The sequence below is a fragment of the Prinia subflava genome, chromosome 9, assembly GCF_021018805.1.
Source record: "Prinia subflava isolate CZ2003 ecotype Zambia chromosome 9, Cam_Psub_1.2, whole genome shotgun sequence".
NCBI lineage: Eukaryota > Metazoa > Chordata > Aves > Passeriformes > Cisticolidae > Prinia > Prinia subflava.
Window position 1 is genome coordinate 16,867,420 of NC_086255.1, and position 25,092 is coordinate 16,892,511.

A 25,092-nucleotide genomic window follows, 5' to 3' on the forward strand; every position below is an offset into this window, starting at 1 on the left:
GTTCTTCAGTTGCAGCTCTGACCAAAGTAGCACTTCAGTGCTTTTCCAAAGGACCTGGGATGTGATGTTGGATTAAATGGTAATTTACACTGTCTTGGGAAATGTGTTGCCTGAAGTTATTGCTTTGCTTTGAAGAGAATGGGCTTTTCTCTTTCTCTCTTTTTTTTTTTTTTTTTAGTTGATTTGTTTGTTGGTTTTTTAAAATACTTTTTCAAATTACTATACATTTATTCATTTTTGTTAGAAAAGGATTAATTAAGCTGCTGAATTGTTTTATGTAGCATCTTAGCGATACAACATTTCTTTCAACAAGTTGTAGTTTATTAATTCCAACAAGCTGGTCAGTAAATGCAGGAGGATGTGAATATCTTAGGATCCTGATTCAAAAAATACTGCTGAGGAAGACCTTCTCACCTTTTAGGTGTTACTCCCTCCTCCATGTCTTTAGTCCAACACCATATTTACCATGTGCTGAAAGACTGAAAGATCAGCCTATTGTGGGGATCCCACTGATTCTGTCCAAGGTAGGTGTTATGCCTCTGTCTGTTACATGCCAGGCTAATTTTCTTCAGATAAACAGCCACTGAAAGTGTTAGAACTGAACTGGTGCCAGCAAACAAACACTACAGCCAGTGATGTTGTACTGCTTTAGTTAGAGAAGCCTGGAAATAGGATAAGTAATTTTATATGGTCCTGTGCCTCGCTGAGAATAAAATATTTGGAAATAGTTCTCAAATGTAAGGCAGAGGGCTTGGATTTAAGATGCATGCTTACATGCATATGTTTTAAAAATTTTTAAAAAATTTGCTTGAAATACATGAAGCGTGATTTAAACTACGAAGGGAAAAGATATTTTTGAGGTGAATGCAGACATTTGAAATCCACATGCCTTGCTCGGAAAGACGGAGCGTAGTACAGAAGTGCTATCAGCATCTTATCCTTAGGGCCATCTGCAATAATTCTCTTCCCAATTAGCATATGAAATTATCAGGTTAGGCATGAATCATATTCATTGGTTGGGCTGGGCTAGAAAAAAAAGACTGAGCAAAAATGATGAAAGTGACCGGCCTGTTTAATTAAAGAGTGAGAGGCTAATTATACTGGGAGCTTTCATTAAAGGCGTGGGATTTAGTTGCTTCCCTTTCCCTGACAGGCATTTGAGGTGCTCTTGCAGAAGGTTTGGAACGTGTTTTAGTCAACAGTAGCTTGGGTGGCAAACTAGGTACAATTCTTCATTATTTTAAGTTTTAGATTTCATGCTCTTTATTCTTTTCAGTCCTCCATTTTTTTACTTGTGAAACTTTCTTCCCTCCTCTTTCCCTCCTCTCCTCAACCTGTTTTACTACTTTCCTTTTTAGGTAACTGGAGGATATTATTGCAGAAATGACAAAGGAAAATGCTTCTGTGTTGTAACTTGTTCCGTCAGTCTCCCATTAGCTGCTGTTCTCACATTCACCTCCCTGGGTTGGGTTTCTGAAGACAATTGTTTCATGCTGCTAAGTAGAAAGCACTGAGAGGAAACCTAACTTCAGAAAAAGTGATACTTTTAAGTTAACTATTAACCAGATTCGAACAAGCTGGAGCACATTTCAAGTGAGGGTGTCTTGTTGGGCTGTTGAACGAGAAGGAGCTGCAGAGTGAGGAGTAGGCATGGGGATTCTCTATTCAGAGGTACGTGACCATTCTGTGCAGCTACTGGCGCTGTGGGAGGTGGGGATGTTCACGGGGCTTGCTTTGCTCCCTTCGCAGCCTCCCATGCACAGCCTTACAGAGATCTGGGAGTCTTTCCCTTTGGAAAGGTTTTTGTTTGTCTATTACAATGTTTTGGGATTTTTTAAAATCTTATCCTTATGGGTTTGTCCCCAGTCTATGGTTCATCTAACATTTTTCTGTACTTTAGCATAAATTCTACTTAAACGTATTCTGTTATAAATTTCCCATTAGTACGTGTGGGAGCAAATTAGGATTTTGGCCCTTTCTGACTGAAAAGACTGAGTTGCACTGTGCTTCTTTTTCTGGAGATAACATTAATAGCTGTTGCTTTCAATGGTTAATTTCTATGCTGAAAGGCACCCTTTTATTTTTAAAAAGCTTTTCAGTGAAATCAAGTATCTTCTCCCCTTTCAGTATTACAAGGAGCTTGAATCTGGCTGAACAGACTGTAGCTTATTCTGAAAAAGTTTCTTGCCTCTCTCTAGATCTACTACTCTGAGATAGTATTGCAGTGGTAACCAGTGTCAATAAGCTTAATTACACAGATGTTTCAAGAATGATCTAATTCTGTCCGCATTTTTCATGCTTATTAGTCAATATTTTCATATACTTTTGTTTTCTCTCTTTAAACATTTTGAGATGCAGTTTTATGGGTAAATTAGGGTTCATTTATACAAGATAGAAAGCTAGGAAACTAAAAATAAAGAATTGTAAGTTGCCTTTTCTAAGAAGTATGTATTGGATATTAGTGTATTCCTCAGCATCTTAAATATAATTTAGACTCTCCTGTTAAGTTCATAGCATGCTTTTGGAATAATTTCAGTGCAAAGGAAAAGGCTATGGATTGGTTCAGAATATTTTGACATTACAAAGTGTCTTCCTGTTTTCTAAACAATTGCAAAGAGTTGATGTAATTTAGGCAATCCCCTGGAGTTCTAAAGGAGGAAGCAATTATAAACTAAAATTGCTCTCCAAGTTGCAAGACAGGCTTTACCTTCACCTCCTCTCTATTGGTTGAATGCTTTGTCCTTCATACTGTGCCTTTAACCTTTACTTCATGAGTGGTAGAACTTGCTAAATAGCTGGAGGTTTATCACTAGCTCAACAAAGCTAAGCAGAGTGATGCAAGAAACTCTGAAAACATCAGGCAACTTCAGATGTGGTGGTTCATCTGGATCTGGGTTAACTGCTAGGACCTGACATCAATCATGATCCACAATTGATTAAAAAAAGATCAAAAAAAGAAAAGGTTTCTGGAGGTGGGCCAGGTCTGTTGTGAGTTCTCTGGGGCAGGCAGGACACTGGGATTTATAAAGGATGTGGTGTGGGAAAGAGTAGGCACTCTGTTTTGGACTGCAAATGTCTCCAGAGACTGGGAACTTGGTTCTCACTGGTGATACCTTCAGAATTTGTTATTGTGGAAGCACTTTCCTTCCCACACACCCCTAAAGGAGACTCCATAGGCATGTCTGTGCTCCAGCTGCCAGTGCCCCTCTAGACAAAGGAAGCTGCAGGGGCTCTCCTGGCTGTCCTCCACTGCCATCAGACTTCTGCTCTCGTAGTCCTGCTCCTCACCACAGCTGAGCATGAGCCCAAGACACAGTGGGTTCAGCTTGCACCTTGCATGTGATGCTCAGGTATTCTGAGTACTCTCCCATAGGTTTGTTTCTTTCTTGTGTATGATATGTGGATAAAAATAACACAGCAACAGTAATACCCATAACACAAATGTAAAACTGATTGTTAAGCTGTATCACTACTGAGGTGATCTTCTAACACTGTAGAAAACTGAATGAGATTTTCCAGTCTCTTATCCTCCAGGCTTTTCTATAGACTTAAAGGACTCATATTTTCTTGGGTTTTGGATGGAACCTACTGTTTGTACCCAACACTGTTCTAACTCCATACTTGGCCTCCCTGCTGACACTCCAGATAGGTGCTGTCTGTTTATAAGAAATTCTATTATTGTCTTATGAGCAAACTTTGGAGAATAGTTTGAAACAGTCATAAGCACAGTTATTCCTTCTTTAGACAGGGTTGACAGAGTGATAACACACAAAAAAATGAGAGGTAGAAAAGAGATTTGTGGCTGAGGCTTCACAACCACAGAAATCCTGGCACATGCTCAAGCCCCAGCCTGGGGCCAGGCAGGTTTTGTGTCCAATCTGTTGCTACTGGATGCCTGTTTTGTTACTCTACCCTGCTTATGAACACAAATATCTTTCTAATTTTCATGCTAAATTTCTTGGTCAGGTTTTTTTAGCTTTTTTTACTGTGTTCCTTGATATTAATTGTTCTTTAATACTGACCCTTTAATTTATTTTGGAACACTGACAGTGCTGTCTCTCCGTAGCCCAGTTAAGCAAATCAACATTTCTTCAGGATCTTCATACTCCTCAGTTGTAGAGATCTTTCATGCTCCTGCATGGTCTGATCACATTTTAGGACCCAAATGATGAGAACTTTATACACAATCCTAGTAAAATGTCTTCTATAACATATTTTTCTGTAAAAGACACTACCTAATATAGCATTTGCCTTTCTTGGACAAGTGACTGATTGCCACCTATTTGTAGTTTTTCTTATCTTTATACTTTCCTAACACTTTTTTTCCTGAACCCTTATTGTTATTGATGTCAATATGATGAACTTATATTTGTTGACACTGCTTTTTTCCTTTACTTAAATATTCTGGTACTATGTTTGCTTTTCCAGCCATGGAGCTATGTTTGCCAATTTGGGAGGTCTATTACAAGTTTTTTCTGTGGGACTTTTCACCTTTCTTTAAGTAAAAGGCATTTTCAAGAATACAAACCAGCAGAGTGGGCCTCCAAAAATCCCATAAAAATGGGAAAAAAGTAGTTTGTGTTGCTTTGTTGTTTTTTATTTTTTAAACATGAATGGAATGTGATAATGCAGAGAGTATAATTTCTACAAACAACCCCACTCCAGAGGAATAATAATGATTCAAAAGATACTTTAACTACATCAGTTACCCAGGTGTTGTTGTAAAGGATGAGAACTTCTGCCTTACATCCTGTGTGCCCTGGTGTTTCTGAGGACAGCAGGTTTCAGTAGGTGAAGGTGCACGTGTGACTTGTGCGTGCTGGTCTCTGTGCATGACTTCAGCCCCAAACAATGTGGTCTCTTAGGGAGTGTCTGTGTGCCACCACTGTTCATGGCTCTAGAGCTGAGTCCAGCAGTAGTGTGAGGTTTACAAAAAGATCCCACGGATCAGTGAGAGTATCAGTCAGAAATGCCTTGGGTTTAACCGCCTAGCAAGTAAAAGTCTTGGAGGCAGTACAGAAAGAAAAGCAAAAAAAAATATCCTTGAGCTGCTGAATGAGCAAAAACAGCCTAGAAGGGAGTAAATTTTTATGGTAAATGGCTGGGATTTGAACAGATGTTCAACCAAAGAGCAAATGTCCTGCACTTTTAAAAAAGCAAAGCAATACTTAAAAACAAGAGTAATAGGGAAATCAGAGGTGCAGACAGACTTCACAGGATCTTCTCTTTCATGAGATACATGAGCTGAAGATACAGCTCTAGACACCAACATGAAAGAGAGCAAGGTTCTAGAGAAAACTGATCTTTTAGATGGCACCTGTGTGCAAATCACAAGAAAAGGGGTTTAAAAGAGGCTTTTCTCCTCAAAATCACTAAAAGAGTTCTGCTTCTGGTGAAATGCAAAATACCAAATGTAGGCTTCTATACAAACAGATGTGCAAATTTAAAATGTGGCATATGTTCTTTGCAGATTTTTGTCTGACATAATAAAAACGAAACAAGAAGTGGTGCAAGGTCTGGTAAGCATGTAAATGCTTTCTTTGGAAACAAATCACTTCTCTGACACAGCTGTCCAGAAAACTAAGCAGTAATTATGCTGGGGATAAACCTGTGTTGTAGATCAAATTTTGGCTGAAAAAGTGTAAATAAGATGAATATTTTTAAGACAGGAAGGTGTGGGGGAAGAGGGAAGGGCACATGGGAGGGAACTAACTGGAGGAGTAAGGAAAGAACTTGGAATTAAAGACCAGATCTTTTTCACACAGAGTATTTAGGATGTTAAAAAACTGAGAATGGAGAGGAAAAACTATAGCTAATATTTAAAGAAAATTTCTGGTTTGGAAAATGTTGGGTAAAATCCTCAGTATCAAAGAAAAGAAAGACTTATTTGGTTTTTGACTGGAGAACTCAAATTCTGCCAGAGTGCCCCACTTCTAAATATTAGTTTCTACCTGTATTAGGCTGTTAGAAACTGGTAGTACTCCTACTCCTGCCCTTCTCAGCTTCTCCTTAGTCTGAATTCTTGCTACTGCAGAGGGAAGGAATTGCAGTTTAGGTCAAGGATGTGTAGAAATACTGAGTGAAAAGCTGGCCAGCACGCAGTTCTCAGAAGCCGAGCAGGATCTGACCTGTGGGCACACTGGCATATATTTTTCTAGGTTTTCAAGGTCTAGAAAAGAAGCATTGGTGGGGCTTGGTTTTTCACCTTTCACATGGAGTGTGGCTCTCTTCTGGGAAGGGATGAGTCAGGAGTGGTTCCTTCTGCTCTGTGCTCAGCCAAGGGCAAAGCCTGATGTGAACTCGGGCTCGTGGGCTTGTCCCTGCTTGCTGCTAGCACAGTGACCAGCTCCTGGGTGAGTGGAAGCCGGTTCTGTGGGGTTTTCCCCTAATGGCTGTAAATAAACAGGATTCATTTCCTGGATTATAGAAAAACCATCCAAAATGAACAGAAAATCACAGTGCAGAGGGTGTGACACAGGGGGCTGAGGGCTGAGAGCTGTGCAGCAGCTGCAGCAGTGTCTCCTACCACCATCTTCTGGAAGGCACCAAGAACTACAGCCTCTGTCAAGCGTGCTGGGGTTGGGAGTGGTAAGCCAGAACTGGAACTGTGGATGTCTTAGTGGAACACGTGCTGATTAATATTGTCTTCTCACTTCAGCCCATCTGTCAGGCAGCTTATAGCAACGATTTCAATAAAGTTCATCTCCTTTTGGAGCGCAACAGCGACTCTCTGAATGTCCAGGACAGCTTCAGTGGAGACACCCCCTTAATTTGTGCATGTAGACAAGGAAACAACAGGATAGTTAACTATCTTCTTAGAAAACATGCTGATGTCAACCTCAGAAATAAGGTAAGTGGCCACTGACTCCTCCTTTGTGGGACTTTTCTTTTAGATTCTTGGAGTGCCAATGGGGACACTGGCAACCACAGACAAACTTCAAGTTTGTTTCCTACTGAGGATATGTGGAGAAACAGGCGGAACAAAAAGGCTTCTGTGCTTACTTTGGGGCCTGGTGTTCAGCTCAGTTTTGACAACCTGTAACAAGTTTAACTCTGTAGCACAAACCTTTACATACCTGCCCTTTAGTTGCTTTGGTATATTCAGTATTCAAAGAATTTTTTACTCTGTTCTCAATAGGAGTCTGTGGTGGTTATTGCTACTTTCCTGTTTTTCTCTGATGTCCCAAAAGAGATTCCTAAGGTCTCCCATGTCCTTGCTTCAGTAGCCAGCCCCTCCATAAGAAGGGGCCCTGTGTTTATTCCTGCTGCTGAATTACCTCGTGTGGCAGCAACAGCCACGTGAGATACCCATTCCCTCCTTTGAACTCTGCAGCCAGGTCCAAGTTTGCCAACACACACAGGGAATTCTTTGGATCCCACATCCTCCATGCATGTGTATTCTGATTTCCATGACCCTCTATGTGTTAAATGTGCTTCTATTTGAAGGAAGCAAGATGCATGTGTTTATTTCTGCCTGAAAATCACAGGAGATTTTCTATTAGATAGTTTAAAAGAAAGCTTGTGGAATTTAAAATATTCTACCCTTGTCCATATGAAGCAAGGTGAGATCACTGAACCTGGAACTAACTGGAGTTATTTGTGTTTAGAAGGACCGCACTTGCCTGCACTATGCTGTGAGAAAACGATTTACCTTCCTTGACTATGTGCTCATCATAATCCTCATGCCAGTTATGCTTATTGGTTACCTTCTCATGGTGAGTCTGGATGGGAGCAAGAATGACCCCGTACCTTTCCCTTGAACACATTTTCATGGCAGTGTTTCAGGCCAGGAACCTCCACAGAATATGGACTGCTTTCTTAAGGCAGCACTGAATGTGTACAACAGAAGGGGCAGCGATTTTGCTGTGACTGTAGCTGGTGAAGGAGCAGATTGTGTTACTGCATCAGTCTGCCATTTCCAGAGAGCATGCCTCTTTTTGAAAACAAACACAGTATTTAGCACAAATATACTGAAGAGTATATGCAGATGAACTGTTTTACCGTGTCACTCTTTCCCTTGCACCAAACAGGTCTCAAAGACAAAAGAGAATGAGCACCTGGTCAAGATGCTGCTGAGAGCTGGAGTCGAGGTGAATGCTACAGACTCTGTAAGTGGGTTTGTACAACAGCAAATGTGGCTCACATGCAGGAAACAATGCTAAAAACAGACTACAGAACCTTCTAGCAACATAGCTGGAGTAGGAGCATCAGGGACTGTACTGACTGATGTACCAGGAGGATTCAGTGTTCCTGCTTGACACCGAGGCAATGGATTTATAGATGTATGTTATACAGAAATGATTCCCCACTGATGAACTAATCCTCCATTTCTGAATAATGTCCTCATAAGAGAATCCAGGCAAGCTGGGCTGAGGTACTTACGTATTAAATACCCAATTCTGTAAAGATTCTAGTGATAGAAGCAGCTGAGTTTATCAGCATTTATAAGATTTTGAACTGGTACAGATTTGTGGGCTACAGGGCAAGACCCTGTGTCTTCTCCTGGTCTTCAGAGTGTACTGATCTGCCATGTACAGAGTTATGTATCCACTAGCTGCTTGGGTGAGGCAAAGAGCTCCTCTCCTCTAAGGCAGAAAAGGAGAAACACCAATTTTATCAACAATAAAATTCCAAAACACCAAAATGCAAGCAAACAGCATTGTTTAGGATGTAGTTTCTGAGATCATGCTCATGTGATCCTCTGAAATATTGGCTTCCTGCTAATGTATCAAACCTGTTTTAGAAGTTGCATCCAAGGGAAAGAGTTAACTTTTTTATTCCTGTTTTTCTCATGGCAATGTATTTGTTTTACTGTGTAGTGTATTGTGACAGGAAATGGTATGTGTGTTTTGTAACTGATAAGGCTACAGATAGTCCTACTTACCTAAGCAGGACTTACCTAAGTAGTCCTACTTACCTAAGTATGACCTAAAGAAGTCATAGAAATAAAATTAATCTGCTTCTGTTTCCCTTCAGTCTGGCAGCACAGCCCTTCACTATGCTTGTGAAATGAAAAACCAGGCAGTCATTCCTCTACTTCTTGAAGCTCAGGCAGATACTTCTATAAAGAACCAGGTAAGAAGGTGAAGTTGATAAATGTATTTGCTTATCATGGTGTCAACCAGTAAGTGCAGTGTAGGCTTTAGCTGGTGCACAGCAGTGTAAAGAAAAGGGTGCAAAGCTTCCTGGCAGCCAGTTTGTTTCCTCTTTGGTATGAAACATTTGCTCCATTGCCTTTGTTGACAAGAGCAAGTAGCAAAGTATGAATCCTTCACTGGTGGATTTCTACCAGTAAACACTGCCTGCATGCCCCCTGGCTTAGCACATCTCTTAGCCATCTTTTTGTGCCTCTTCTTAGCTCAGAGCTAATCTATAGTTGTTCCTAAGGTGTAGGCTGCAGGGCAGGGATAAAAGTCTTCCTAGGTGGTTTTTGTGCTGCTGAGCACCCTTTTTCTGAGAGGCAAAGTCAAGCTGCTTCTGTCACCAGAGCAGCTCAAGTGTTGCCCAAATCAGTCTTGACCTGGGAGAATCCACACTATTGAGTTGAGGTGGGCAGTGTATTACCTATGTTGCTCTTGAAATAATACCTTAGCTGAGCTCCATACATTTGGATATTACTCCCAGGAAACAGGGGAAAGGCTTTTCCTGCTGCAGAGGAGGTCTCTGTTCCTTTCCTCACCCAGAACAGTATTAGGCCCAGCATGTCCTAAAACCTTTTTTTTAGAGCAGAAGTGACAGGGGACCTTACACAGGTGGCAAAGTTAGGAAATATCTTTGTACTTGACCCATACTGCAATGTATTTCATGTGTTTCTTTCAGGATGGGGAGACGCCTTTAGATATAGCAAGAAGATTACAGTTCCACAACATTGCAAGCATGATAAGAAAAGATTCTTAGCCATCAAGGACTCTCAAACATGCAGAAAATTACCTCATCTGACAATCCACCTTTCACAACAGCAGAAGTCCTGCAGAGGATGAGGGTGATACTTGAAAAAACTTGGCGTACATCCACCATTCCTTGCTGCAGACTTGGACAATTTTGTGTGAGATTTGTCAGTACCCCAAGGCCATGAGCAGGCTGAAAGAAGTTAATTTTATTTTACTAAGCCATGAATTACTACAGTAGAGTTCAAAATATTGCCCGTCCCATCTGCTTCATCAATTTTATTACTTGACTTCTGCAGACTGTGGATTTTGAAAGCTAGCTGTAAAATATCTGGAAGCCTAAACATTGCATATGATGGTTGGCACCCAATGCAAAAATAAAATAAAATATCCTTTAGAGTGTGTGTTACTTGTTCCATAGGGGAACTAAACAATATGTTACAGCAGTTATAAAAGGTGTGGTACCCTTCTTAGTATTTCTTTTGCTCCAATGGGAGAAGCTGGGAAAATATCTCTCAGCTGAGCCCTTCTTCCTGACATGTGCTGCTACAAGGGTAGGACAATCTTTTTTTTTTTCTTTTTCATCTAACAAACAGCAAAAAGAGATTCTGTGCCTTGCTGGAGACCATTAAGAAAGTCAGTTCCCAGATCACTTTAATGCATTAAGAAATAGTAAAGAAAATATGTTTGGCTCAGTAGAGAAACAGGTCTCTTGACTACCTTTCCAATATAAACAGAGTACTGAAGAAAAAAAACACAATAAATGAAATGCTCTTGATGGAAACCAGATGCATCATTCTCATGGGACTAGGCAGGACAGCATGCTGTACAGAGTGGTGCATGCAGCAGGGGATAATACCAATCATAATAATAATATATCCACAGCTCTTCTCTTGTATAGGTGAAGGCAGAAGTAAACCTGCAGCAATAAGTAATGTATTAAAGTGGCCCAGTGCCTTGTGATTTAATAATGCAGCAATAAAAAGGGAAACTCCTCTCGTACGCTGCAGTGTTGTGCCTCCTTGGTCTAATGGATCTTTATTTTTGTTGACAATTTTGGCCTTTTCCTGTAAGCTCTCAGAAGGGCAGTACAGCACTGCTAATGGGTGCTACAGTAGGTGTGTGGACAAGCTAGTGTACTTTTCCTGTGTTACAAAGACATATATTTTTCAGTGTATGATTGTATTGGATGTCAACTCTGACTACAAAAGGTCTTGGCTGGACAAGATGAGCTTGAGGCTGCAGCCAGAAACACCCCATAAAACAAAGCTCCCTGTTGGAGCCTGCAATAATGAACATTTTGTGGGCAACCTGGGGACAGACACTCCAGATCAGCTTGTGGGTGAGAAGAGGGGAGGCACTTGCATGGATTATGGAGACAGCATCTCTTAAGGCTAATGGCCAGAAAGGGAAAACATCCAACTGCTTTCCCATGTTTTAGGAACTGCTTGAATGAAGAATGGCCCAGACACAGAGCTGTGTAAAAGTGAATGCTGACAGCTCAGAGTGCTTGCAACAGCTCCACTGCCACTGTGAACAATAATTCATAGGGTGGAACATGTATTGCCTGGAGTGCAGCTTGCTGAATGGGTCTACATCTCCTTATTCCACAGCTGCCATCTGTGGTCTTTGAAACGAGGAGGGGTTCAGGGTGTGTGAACAAACATTTGGGTGATTTGTAGGCATCATTTGTAGGAGGGTAGAGGAATACTTCTATGATTTTTTTTAAGGTTGGATTCCCTGATGTTTTTAGCCATCTATTACCTGCTCAGTTTCTTGTGCTTGAAGATCTCTTGCTTGTGTTGACATTAAAGGGTAATTTGAGGAGGGGAAAAAAGGGCAGGTTCTCTGCAAGGGGATCAATAAATTAATTTAAACAAAATTGTTAATTTCAATGATCAAATCACGCTTTTGGATCTCCATAGGAAGACAAAAAATTGGCATGAGAATGCCTAAATTGGGCAAATAAGATCTATCTGAGAACAGAATTCAGGCTCAGGAAAATTAGTCTTGTGGAAATAAAAACTGTTGAAATTCAGTGATCCCTGCAGTATGTACTAAAAATATATTAATGTTTTCAGCTTTCATTCTTATATAACTCAGACTTCTCAGGAAGACAAGAGTCAGAGTAACACCATGGAAAAACTCAAATTATGAGGAAAGCAAGAAATAAATAAGAACAAATAAATACCTAAAGAAACATCCATTATGTGTGCCTGTGTGTTCACCTCTTTCCCAGATACCACCCTTATCGCCAAATAAAAATTTTGGAAGTTTTTACAATCAACACTCCGCTTGTGGTTTCAAACATATTTTTTTAGTATTTCAATGATTTTCAGATACATTTTCTCAGTTGCATCAAGGCCCCAGATGAAATCAAGGTGTCCCCATGAAGGAAAATGCTCATGGTAAATGAGATTGGTAATCCGAGGAAGCAGCTTTGCCATGTCTTTTGGATCTGCAAACGTGTCCTGCCCACCACTCCAAACAGCAATTGGTGTCTTTATTTCCTCTATCTTGTACACAGGAGGAGCAGTCTGTAAGACAGGGAGGAGAGCTGAGTGAATGCTGCTGGATCAGAAGTTGTGTTTAGAGCAAGGTCTCTATGCAAGCACCTCTCTTTTGCTTCTGCACTACCTACAGTAAAACTGTAAGGATGAAGGGCACCCTCTTACTGTTCATTGCCCTGACCCCATTCCCTGTCTATGGAATGACCCATCCTATACCTGTTCCTTCTATACAGCATGGCTAAGGGTTGTCTTGCAGTTTGGCCCCTGTTTGTGCTCTTCAGAGGTGTGGGCGTGGAAAGAGCAGTGTCAGTATTCATCAGTCAAGGACTGTGGAGATTTTTCCTGTGTGTATTCAGGGCGAGGAGAACTACAAGTTTTGGGGGGCACAGAGTGCATAGTTATCATGCTTGGAACTGAAGTGGATAGGAAACAACTTGGTCAATTATGATTTCACCCTGGAAAATTTCTGAGTGTGTGAGATAGAAGTGACTGATTGTAGCTCTGGAGCCTTTCTGTTTGTGAAAAATAATATTTTGGTACAGCACAGGACACTGCAAGTCTGGTGTGCTGGTTAAAAGTGAAATGATGGCCATCATTGGAGAGTTCACTGTAGCTGTGAGATCCATGTCCTCTCTTAAGCGAAAGGCAGGCTTTGAGGATTCTTTGCAAGTGAAGAGCTACTCACCCAGTCCCAGGACTTGGGTGTGGTTTTTATTCATTTTTGGAATGACATGTAAGTTGACATGCCATTGAGCACATCCCAGCATCAATACGGGAGGCAAAATGAACTTGTGTTAATTGTCTGTAAGGGTCTATATCTGCCTTGTTTGTGAACAGACATTTACACTTGCATGTGATTCAGCTGAAACTTTATCTGAGACCACTCTCCCCCTTGTTAGTACTCACAGGTGCTTAAACTGGAATTTTTCTATTACTGGTTTTACCAAGACCCAAGGATAAGTTCTGAGGGATGCTGTTTTCCTTACCTGGTTGTATTTCTTCATGTTTTCCTTAGAGCCATAGTCATAAGCTCGAAACTGGTCTGTATGTGCTAGCTGTTAAAAGAACAGACAAAATAAAAGAGATGAAGGAGTAGAGTGCAGGAGGCATATTCCTGCCTGTGAGCTAAGTCAGGGCTCAGGTAGTGGACTGTAGTTACTCCCACACCTTCCTCTGGCTGCAGACTTCCAGGGTGCTGAGGATAGATCACAGGGTACATGCATCCTTGCCTTTTCTCTTGCTTTCTGTCCTGATCCTTATCTTCCACCCTCAGTATGTTTTGTTATTTAAAATTTTGTTTTACTACCTTAGGTAATTAAACTTGGGGTCCCTGTTTATCATGCAGAGTTGGGTTCAGCTGTGACATGGACGAAGAACCTGAACATCTATAATATCTCAGGGCTATTACAAGTCTTGAGTAATATGCCTTGCAGGACTGGTGAGGGAATAACTGGAGTTGTTTTGGTAATTTAGTTTTTTGCACAAACCTGACAAGTAACTTCACTTGTGAGTGGTGTGTAACAAGGTGTGAGAGAAACCCAGTGTCTGTCAGTTTAGAAAACCTTTGCTTCCAGGATTTAAGTAGCTGGGTATGTGCTAAAAATCTGCCTGGTGCATTGTCTTTGCTGTTCTAACTTCCTTCATCTGTGTTTGGTTTGCATCCACTTGATCTTGTTAGAGGCTGGCAAAATAGACCACAGAGTCACTGGCTGCTCCTGGTCTGTGTCCGTGTCCTGGCTAGCTGCATCCTGTGGGACTGACTGCTGGGACTCTTTGTCTTCAGGAGCACATCTATATTCTAGAGCATATTAAACGTGCAGGTGCTCATGGCAGTAGATGAGAAGGTGTGATGGTCAGTTTTCCAAATCCAAAGCCTCTGGATTTCCCTGCAGGCTGTCACTTACACAAAAAGAAGTAGTAAGGGATGGTTTTCATGTCAGTGCACAGTTATACCTGTCGCCAGTGAAAAATGTTGTGTGCCGATGTTCCAGCTGGGGAGTGTCCTACGTACATGTCTACCCGACTCTGGAGAGAAAGCAGAAATTTCATAAACACAGAGATCCAGTGCTGTGATAGAATAAAACTCTGAAGGAAGTGAGTTTCTACTATTAAAGAAGTCAGCTTACGAAACAGTTTTTATAGTTCTGCTAAGGAGATGTTCCAATTCCATGGCCCTGGGTTCTTCCTCAGCTGTTATCTTGCTCTGAGAACCACATTAGTGACTTAAGCAAGGCAGGAGATATCCTTAATGGTTTAGCTCTGCAATTCAAAAGCTGCAATTGATTTTGCATTGAACCTCTGAGTCTAACTGCTTTCCCATATGTGCTTTTAAAAAGGATTATAGATGAAAAAAATGGGCCCAGTTGTTACAGACACTGCAGTAATAACCATATACAGTCCAGCTTCTGCATACTTTGGCCACTGTAAGGGGAATTGGTGCCACAGCATCCATATATTGGCAGGCAGAGGGAAAGCTCTGCTGTCTCACCTGTCCCCTCTGACTGATGCACAAGTGTTTGGGAATCCCACTGTAAGTGTGCTGCACTCCTCACCACAGTGGAAGGGCTTTCTGCAGCACTACACCTTGTGGACTGAGCTGTTGGGCCCAGTTCTAAGGTCAACAAAACCAGGAAAATGCCTCTTGTAGTAGTTCTTTGGGACAAAGTTTTTGTGCAAATAATCTGAAAATTGGAAAAATAAAAGGTTTTTCTCCTGTCTTTTAGCTATTTCAGTGTTTCAGGGGACCTCAGTCCTATGCCAAAGAAGGAAACTGGCAGCTGTATTGCCAAGAAGTCTGGCTCCATCACTCACTGTCTCTTGTTAAAGAACATCTGTGTGTGACAAAAATCTGGTTGGCTTAGCCCCAAAGAGGGCACATCCTGACATGTGCAATATAGCTCCAGTCTGAACTCAGTTCTTTGTTTCTAGTATTGGAACGTGCCTAGCTGTTGGTCCCACCCATCACTAGCCCTAGCCACGTTGCCACTGTTGCCAGGACACAATGTCCTGGCCTTCCCTCGGTCTGCTGAGAACCACATCGTGGTTTACGAATGCTGACACACGTGATGGTGACTAGAAGGGATATAGTGCCCAAGTGCAACTGCCAAAATCCCTTCAGTTTTGCTCTGAGGAGGTGTTCTTGCATATACTCACCGAGTTGATGTTTTTTACACTGCCTCCAGCTATGTAACAGAGCACATGGGTACAAAACTTATCCAGGGTTGTACAGAACTGTGTCATGGGTCCTTTCAGAAATGGGATCTGGTGCAGGGTTCCTTTGCAGCCAAATACCAACTGAGGGAAAGGAAAAGTGCAACACCTTTTTTTCTTGTCACAGAAGAATTTTGCGTAGAAAATTGTTGCTAATAGCCTGGCCCTCATAATGCAGTATTCAAGGAGTGCTGGAAGACCTTACCCTCACAGTGCCCCTTAAAACACCCTCTTCCCCACAGCACATCATTTATTCTTCCTCCTTCTTATTACTGTCAGCAATCCTCAAGGAAGCTGTCCTTCCATTTCTAGTGTGCTGACCTTAATGCCTACTCATTTTTAAAATCCTAGAGATTTTTGTATCTGTTATTGCAGTTCTGCTTTAACTCCTCCTGCATGAGGCCAGCAAAATTTTAGTTAAACAGCAGAATCCTAAAACAGGACAGAGTTTCACAAGTCTTGCACTTCACTAGGAGCTGCTGCTACAAGCTCTATATCCTAACAATTTTCACCACAGCGTTTGGGAACAGTTTTTTCGAGAGCACTCAATGCATCCCAAGCTCAGTGTTGGCATGTCACTTGTTTGGGAACACTTGACCCCAGGCTGAGGGAACCCTGGGAAGGTTAGTCAGGCATTGGACCTCTTAAAGGAAAAAATTACATACCCTGAGCAGTGGTTTAGGAAGATTTGTCATCTTAACCAGAGGGCTTGTGGCATGTGGGCATACAGTTACTGGGCCCAGAGCAAAGAACACTTTCACCCGTTTAGCCAGCTCAGGGTATGTATAAAATGCTACAAAGCCTGCAAACACAGAAGAGACAGCCTGAGTTAGTGAAGATATCCTCCACAGACAAATGAAATATATAAACAGCAGATAGTAAACAAGACATCAGAGTAGATTTGCAGCCCATTGCCTGTTGTTCATGTTTCTGCTGCATGTTTTACTTTAGGAAAGTGTTGAAGTGAAGTCCTGAAACTAATTTCATTGGGGAGGTAAAGTTCATTTTAAGGACTAAAGCATGTCTGGGCATTGTCTTTATCAGAACCGTTTTTGTAGGCAACATGTCAGTGAGATTTTGAAGATAACATTGATTCCCTAAAAAAACCTGAATTTTTCAAATTAGAGTCTCTATGCATGTTTATGGTCTCATGAAACTATAGAATAATTAGCTGAATACTGGGAGCTTTGAGTGTTTTCAACTGATTGCTTGCATCACAGGCAGATGAAGAAAGCCTGGATGCTTGGTTTGTTTTGCCATGAGGGTCTTTAAATACTCTTATGAGAGGCAAAGAAAGAAAAGGTCAGAATTCCTGACAATATATGATGTTTCAGACTTTCTTCTTTTTTCTGGGTTGCTTACACTAATAGCTGGAAGTGGCTCCTTTCTAATCAATGTCCATTCATAGATCTTACACACAAACCATAATGATCAAGAACTTTCAACTGATTCTAAAAGAAAGTTAGTTGCATTTAGAGGCCATGAAATAAGTGACGACAAAGGCTGGACCTAAGAGAAAATAAACTATTGTTTTTGCTTTCCTAGCTTTTGGTCTCGCACACTGTTTTTAAACAGCAATGTGGCCATTTAGAGCCACTTCATGAACTACAATTTAAATTGTAAGATTGACACTGAGTCACGACTCAGTAATGGTGAGGTTATTTTTCCTTGCCTTCAAGCAATTTAATTTAAATAAATGTATTCATTTAAATTATGTACTATATGGGCTGTTTTATCTTTTAAGTTTTCCATCCTGTTCACAAGAACAGGGTCCCCAGGGCAGTGGTCACAGCATCAATTCTGCCAGAGTTCAAGAAGTGTTTGAACAATGCTCTTAGGCACATGGTGTGAATGTTGGGACTGGCCTGGGCAGGGCCATGAGTTGGACTTCAAAGATCCTATGTCCCATACCAGCACAGGATATTCTATGATTCTAATTGTCTGTCTTAACACAAAGGAGCTTAATGTAAATTCCTGTTGCTGAAAAAACCCATGTAGCAGTACCAGAAGTACCTGGTAAATGACTATTATGTCTGTAAATATGTAAAAAGTTGAACAATCACTGTATCTTCTATTAAGCTGATTTGCTTCTTAAGGGTAACCAATGCTGATTTTAGAGAAGTTTTGCATATTTTTCAAATCTCAACACAGAAAAATCTCTATGTTTTTCTTACTCTCTACAAACAAGAAAAACAACAAAATCAGTGGTAAAAGTCACCTGCTCGTCAAATAGGAGCACAAATGGTTGTTAATAATTCTCCTGACATTACCTGCAGCTGACCCTTCAGAGTGACCAATATAGTAAACATCCTTCTGTCCAGTTTTATTCATGATGAAGTTCAGCTCTGCTGGAATATCGTATTTACCCATTTCATTGAAGCTGAGGGGAGAAACACAAAAGCTGGCAGACAATTCGACCATCACAGTGTGAGTTACTGACTGTCAGTTTTGTTCATTGCCCCGAGCAGGACGCACTGGAGGAGGAGGCTGCCCAGGGTGTCTGCAGCCTTGCTTGAGCTGGGGATGTGGGCAGAGGGAGCAGCAGTGCAGCCTGGCTGCCTGATGCCTTGGGCTCTGTGTGCATGAAGGGCCAGTTTCACCTGGCAGCTGCAGCCCTTGGGGAACTGGATTTAATCAGTGCTTTCACCTGGACAAGTTACAAAACACATTTCTGTCTTGGTTGAATTAAACTGTGGGAGATCAGATTTCAAGGCAGGGCTGCTCAGCGTGTTCCAGCTGAGGTTCTTGCTCTCCCTCTCACAGCACCGTCTCCCTTTTCCTCAGCATCCTGTTTCATTTCCCAGTCTCTGGAATCTCTTCCCCAGCCAATGCTCCCAACTCTGAGTAGTTCAGCATCCATCTTTGCCTGGTTCTTTACTCTCCTGGGTTGGTGTAGATCCTGATCTGATGCTGGTTTAGGTAAAAGCCATCAGGCTGAAGCTATCTAGTCCCCTTGGACTTTCTATGTTGAGTCTTTCTCTCTCTACTGAGTACCTGAACTGCCAGAACTCCTTCTGGAAGGGCTTAAGGGTCTTGTGTTTTGAAGACCAGGTGTTCCCTCTGCTGTTTCCCAGCCAGACATCATAGCCAGCATCTGCAAGGATGAAGCCCAAGCTGTTGTTGGGCAGGTTGGAAATCCAGTGAGTAGCATCTCCTAGAAAAGCATGTTGTAGGAACACTGCAGGCCTTTGCCCTGAAAAAGATTAAAATATCCTTTTATTGGAATAGTAATTAATGTGTATTGAATATTGGAGTGCAGAGTTCAGTTTGTGAGAGGTTTCCTTCTTCTAGAAGCTCCCAGGAGAACTATACAGTGATATTGGTTTGAGAAACATGAGGGACTTTTCTATGCAAGCGGGAACTATTTAATGACATTTCATAACCTTTTTATAACAGGTCTGGCAAATAAAGGATTTACTGAGGATGCCTGTCCTACCTCCTCTTGCACTGGAAAGCCAGCTTACAGCCCCTATGCTGAAACCATCTACCCAAAGCTGAAAACTGCTGAAGGCATAACAGTGTATGGAAGAGAAAGAAAAATTAATCCAAAGAAGGAAATCCACACTTCAGTAACCACTGAGCAGGGCTGAGAGGCCCCTGATCTAACTTGGCTAGCCTTACTTTGAGAGTCAGGCTGGTCCAAATGATCTCCAAAGGAGATCCAGTTAGGAGAAGGCAAATAAATCTAACATAATACTAAAAAGGACTAATAATCAAAGTAGCAGTAGCAGTACCCAAGGTACCCCAATTCCAGCTAGAAATTTTTACTCCATTCAGAAAAGCTGATTAAACTGCTGAAATGCATTTGCTTTTCACTGACAACTCCTTTCTTAGGAATATCTCTGTCCTTCAGAAGCCTGGGAATTATTCATATGCCTAACCTCAGAGACTTTTTTGTCAGGCTACTGTTTTATATGTATATTATTTAGGTTGTTAAGGCAAAACCTTCCCAAATCCTACTTACCAGCCTACCTGCCGAACCATTTGAGGGGAAAAAAAAAAACCAAACCAAAAACCAACAAACAAACCTCCAACCCTTGGATATAACAAAATTATTAGGAAAGTCTGAAATAAGGACAGAGACACCAAATGTGTATTTCAGACAGGTTCAGTATTTGAGTCACACTTCTGACTAGGAGCTCTTATGGAGATGGAAAGGTATGGAACATGCCATTCACCATGCAGGTGAAAAGGGGAAAGATGGGGAATCTGTGTAAGAGTTGTCTCTCAGACCTTCCTTGTGTCCTGTAACTGTGTCACACCTGTATTTCGGTCATTCCTCCCAGCAGGAATTCTGTAAACAGCAAGAATGTATCCATCCTCTGTGGTAACTTCGTATTCCTCGCTGGGGTATCCATGATAGCTGATAATTTCACTCTGTGGAAAGCCAGAGGAGAGTTTGTTATGTGCCAGTTCTCCTGTTCTGGAGGCTAACCAAGATGAGCAGTGCAGATGTGGGATGTGCTGTGTAGTGCAAGGCCCTGGCCACAGAGATCATGGCCGAGAATAAACACTGCAGGTCGTGTAAGAAGATGAAGCAAAGTCCTCTTCAGACCTGTTTAGATGGTGCTTGTCTGGTATTTAGCCCCCGATTATGGGAGAAAGCAGAACTGTGCTGAGTGACCAACACCTCCCTGAGAGATAGTTTGTCATGTTATGCAAGGCTTATGCAGATTGTACTTTCCACAGATTAAATGTGCAGCCGTATCTGTATAAGACAATGCCAAGGGCTGTGGGGATGGTCCATAACGAATCCTTTCTTGCCAAAGTGTGGTTAGGCAAGCCATGCAGGCAAAGCAAACAAGGGTGGAGATCTTCTCAAAAGAACTAATGGGACCACCTATTTTTGCATGTACTCTGAGGAAATCTTTGGTGACTCAGGGCAAGGCATCTTTGATCAGTTTGTGAGAATCCGAAGGGCTTCAACCTCTCTTACCACTGTTCTGAACAGTTTGTTATGGAAGGCCAGGGCTTTGCTTCACTTGAGATCAGAAACCTCCACTGCAAAGGAATTCTTTTCTGTGGCAGCCCAGATTGTTTGGGTAGAAAATCAAGGTTTGTTCCAGGCTATTGCGGAAAGGTTCTCTGTTCTCTGTTCTCTTGCCAGGTTTGAACTCCTCCCCTTATGCAGTAGCCTGAAATACCAATATGTGTTGAGAAAGCTGACTGCAATCAGGTACCATGAACCATGACACAGCTCCACATTGATCATGTCTGAATGCAGGCAGCAAAGTCTGCTGTTCAGTTTGGTATGGACTGGAGCATGTAGTCTGTGCTCTGTCCACAGTCCACGGCTGAGTCTGGCCACTGGGAACAAAATTACAGAGTCTGGATCTCCAGTGCCCCTCAGGAGGTTCTGGTGAGTTGCCTTGGAAGCAAAGGCAGCAGGCTGCAGTCCCCACTGCAGTGCTGTGTGTCTGTCCTCATGCCATGTGCAAGAGACACATCTGTCCCCAGCGCGATCAGAGCCGATTGTGGGAGTGACCCTAAGGCAGTGGTTTTGGAAACAGCAGGCTGGGACAACAGGAGATGCAGAAGGGGCTCTTCTTAGCTTTCCTGACAAGGACTGTTAGTTAAGCAACTGGAAGAGAAGCTTTAGAAAAGGGAAGAAGCTGACCCAACTCACCACATTCATGAAGCATTCGGGGTTGCGGCTCTTCTTGGAGAGGCTTGTGTCAGCACCTGGAGTGAAGGCTGCTGTGAATCCCTCTGAAAAGGCAACTCCTTGGGAGCAGAGCAGCACCAGGAGGCTCCACATCTTGGGGCTGTGTGGAAGAGCACATGCAGGGGAGTTTGTGTTAGGAAGAGAGTGGTGTGGAATTCCACACCCAAGAGGAGAATCTCCTGGAGGTTGCCCAAGGTCTGTTCCCCAAGGGCCGTCACAATAAGAACCTGTGTGAGGACAGACTGTCTACAGCTCACCCTGTTTAACAGGTAGGGTTGCAGAACAGGAGAGGAAAACACCTGTGGATACCATGTGAGAATATGCCTGAGTCCTCTGCAGATTACAAAGGAATTGGGGTTGGTAGACAGGGCCAGGTCTTGGCATGAGCCTAGCAGAAGCTTGACAAAGAGGTGTGAGCACCTGAGATGACCATCACCCAGCTTGTCTGCCTTCTTCTGCCAGCAGGAGAGGTGAAGGGAGAAAAAAGCACTGTTTGTTTCCTGTCCACTCAAGAATGAAGTGAAAGAGATGGGCTCTCTTTTAACCTGCTCTCTCTTCCTCTGGGACTGAAAGATATTCTTGTGTCTGTCAGTGGTGTGCTGAGGTGTGGGATCAGATAATGAGGCTCATGAATGGGCCAGGAGTAATTCAGGCACTGTGTGAGAAGATTTCATGGTTGTTAGGCAACGTGCTTGCACATTCAGAACCAGTTTGTGCTTTCCCCATAGGGTGGTGTGCCCCAGAACATGATCAAGTTCTGTTTGGAATCAGTTCCTCTGAGAATATGGAGCAAATCAGGTGGCCATGCATGGATCCCCAAAATCCCCATGAGTCAGTTCCTAGTCAGCCTTACCTTTTGACCACCAGGCAAGCAGCCATGAGGAGTGAGCAATAAATCCTGAGACTGCCTTTGTGCTGCCAAGGGCCTGTCCCCATCACCTCTTAGAAATGGTTGTCCATATTGTAAATCTTGTATTGGTTATGGGAGTGAGACCTTGCCCTTTCCTGGGATGATAGATGTTTCCAGATTAGCATTTCTGAATAGAAATTGCAGAGTGCAGTCGATCTAGTACCAGTTTATGCCAAGTCCATGTAAAATAGATATGCTTCCAGGTTTTTGTCTTGATTTTCTAGAACCCAGGTCAATGAGTGCAGGAACACTGCTCTCTCTGAGCTCCCCAGATTTTTTTTTCAACAAGATAATTTTGACACAAACATCCCTTAGAAAGGAGAATTACAGATTCTGTGACCCAGATAGTTACTGAGTATGGGATTATAGGTTAAATATGTGTGGAGAGCAAGAGCTCACAAATTCAGTGCTCCTTGCTTCTTCTTCTCTTTTTGCACAAAAAAGATTGATCCATGAAGCTCAGTACTGTGCTTGTATATTCAGGAAAAGCCACATAATACATCACATTTTTGTTTTATGCTTTGCCTTGATGTGTGAGGAGAGAATGATGCCTGTGAAGAGAAGAGTAGTAGTCATTCTGCATGTGTATAAAGACCATAAAGATCAGGCAGGAGACCTAAATGTTCAAAAGTAGAATCCCTGAGATTTAATGCAGTGTGAGGCTTCAGCTCATCACAGTGCTCTGTAAGAATTGCCTCACCAGTAGTGTCTGGGGACACCACTGCTCTTGCAGGCTGGGCCTCCTCAGAAGAAGGGGACACATTTCTGTGACTGTGATGTGTTTTGGTTAGTTCACCCTTCTGTCCATCCTGTAACTGACTTTTGATGTATTTGTTCAACATCTGCCAAGTCCAGCACTGGGATACAAGCCTGTGCAGTGATGGGGGTGGCAGCAGCCCCTGAGGAAGGTTTGTCAGGGCAGGACTGCTCCAGAGGGCTCAGCCTTGCTGGGGGAAGGCAGGCAAAGGCAGTTGCTGCTGTGTTCAGCAGCAGCCAGCAAGAGAGGGACTGTCAGCATTTCAGAGTCCATGGAGCTTCACAGTAGCCATAGCATACAGGATTTGTGAGTGAATTTCATAGGAGACCTGCCTGTCTTACAGGTTTTGTTAGGAAGTTAAGCAGGCTCAGGAGACGAGTCTTTTGGGAACAGAGCATTAGCTATGGAGAATGTGATTTTTTAATGATGAACAGAGGTTCTCATGTAGCCACATGTTTCTTGAATTTGCTTCTAGCATAAGACCTCTGCTATGATGAGATGTGGTGCTCTGTGAAGCTTATTTGTACTCAGGAATGTTCAATATGAAGATCAAGAGAAAATAAAGAAGTATTCCCCATGAAGTAATGGGGAAGAGCAACAGAATTTGTGGGATAAGAGAGAGGTAAACAAGGAAAATATGTTTTGACTTTTAGTGATCTTCAGTTAAAATTTGACTGAACAAATTTAAAGAAGTCAAACTTTATGAGTCATCAAACAGTTGAAATGAGGCATCATTTGGAAACACCCAAAACTTTAAATTTGGCATCAAAACACAGTTCATTAGGTTCCCTTCACATATCAAATACTTTTTTTTTTTTTTTTTTTTTTTTGTCAAAACAAGAAGCCTCACTATATACACAGGCAGTGCAACACTCTGTTTTGCTTTCTGCGGTTTTACTCTGTTCTGGAGTATGTGTATGCCTGCCTCACTCTGCACAGGGAATCTCAATTTGGCAAGAAAAAGTTCTGCTAATATCTCAATTTGTTTTCAAATCACTACCAAGATTAGTTGAGGAAATGCAGAGGCTTAATCATTCCTCTTGTAGAGGTAAACTTTCCTCAATGCACTCTGTGATCACCTGGGTTAGCTGGCATGGCTTCTGGACTTCCAGGTATTCACCTTTTACTCAGATGCAGGGGCCAAGTAGCATCAGTCCTGGCAGGCCACTGCTCCCTGAAACTCTAGCAATAAAGGCAGGAGATGCAAACAGCTGTTTTCTTCTAGTGAGATGAAGCCATAAGTAACTATTGAGCGTGGTAAACTATCATAAAAATATATGCTTAAATGGAAAAAAGATCAGAGAGAGAAATGCCCTTGAAAGTTCCTCTATGCACTTTTAAGATTTAGGGAAGCTAAGATGCAAGCCATTCCAAAATTTGTCCTTCTACCCTTGTGCCTTAAGCAGTCTAAAATTTACTGCATAGAAGCTACAAGGCGTACACACACCAACCAGAAGAGCAACTATGACTAAACATGTGTGAGAATTTGCTGCTTTACTCACTAACAAAACAGACACGTGCATTACACCGAAGGAACAGGAGCTCCAGATTACACATTGTTGTAATACTTGCACATTCATTCTCTTGTTCTCAGAGGGAAGAAAACAAGTATGAAAAAATGAAATAGTTGCTCTTTTTCTCCCTTTTGTGCAGGTCAAACTTCTTTGTCGTCTAGTTTAAGACAGAAGCACTTCTGCGCATAGCAATAGGCTTACAGATGAGAGAGGAAAACACTCCTTGTTTTTACAATCAACTACACAAAAGCAAGGCAGCACATCTTTATGGAGACAGGAAACAGAGAAAGAGACCATGAGCATGTATGTACAAGTAACTTACCTCTGCTTTGCCTTGCTTCTGTTCTCTGCCACGGCCGCTGGTTCGTCTCCACCAGCAGACTGATTCACTGGCAGAGACCTGCGCCAATAAAAGGAACTCAAAACAAAATGAGCACTTCAGGGAAGCAGCTGTGAGTGTCATGAGCTGGCAGCACGAATTGCAGAGCGTGTTTGAGTGCTGATTTGGCAGTATTTCAGAAGTGAGGAAATCTTTGTGATGAAAAAGATGATCTGGTTTAATTCACCACCCCATCAGGCACCATGGAGCAGGAGAGTGTAGTGACTACCTGTAAATCTGTGGTTAGTATGTTTGGCTGG

General features: G+C 42.2%; 2 protein-coding genes across 2 annotated transcripts; one reads left to right on the forward strand and one right to left on the reverse strand.

Annotated features, from left to right (window-relative positions):
* The first annotated feature begins 1,417 nt into the window (after nt 1-1,417).
* ANKRD22 (ankyrin repeat domain 22) lies at nt 1,418-10,284 on the forward strand. The gene is made up of 6 exons (XM_063405689.1): nt 1,418-1,671; nt 6,659-6,850; nt 7,608-7,715; nt 8,031-8,108; nt 8,977-9,075; nt 9,820-10,284. The coding sequence occupies exons 1-6, from the start codon at nt 1,651-1,653 to the stop codon at nt 9,895-9,897; spliced, it is 576 nt and encodes a 191-aa protein (XP_063261759.1). The 5' UTR covers nt 1,418-1,650; the 3' UTR covers nt 9,898-10,284.
* Nucleotides 10,285-10,433: 149 nt separating this feature from the next.
* On the reverse strand, nt 10,434-24,927 carry LOC134554774 (lysosomal acid lipase/cholesteryl ester hydrolase-like). The gene is made up of 10 exons (XM_063405688.1): nt 24,776-24,927; nt 21,234-21,372; nt 19,870-19,984; nt 18,602-18,800; nt 17,878-17,987; nt 16,273-16,409; nt 15,551-15,691; nt 14,351-14,422; nt 13,384-13,452; nt 10,434-12,424 (listed from the first exon to the last, which is right to left on the reverse strand). The coding sequence occupies exons 2-10, from the start codon at nt 21,363-21,365 to the stop codon at nt 12,191-12,193; spliced, it is 1,209 nt and encodes a 402-aa protein (XP_063261758.1). The 5' UTR covers nt 21,366-21,372; nt 24,776-24,927; the 3' UTR covers nt 10,434-12,190.
* Nucleotides 24,928-25,092: the final 165 nt, after the last annotated feature.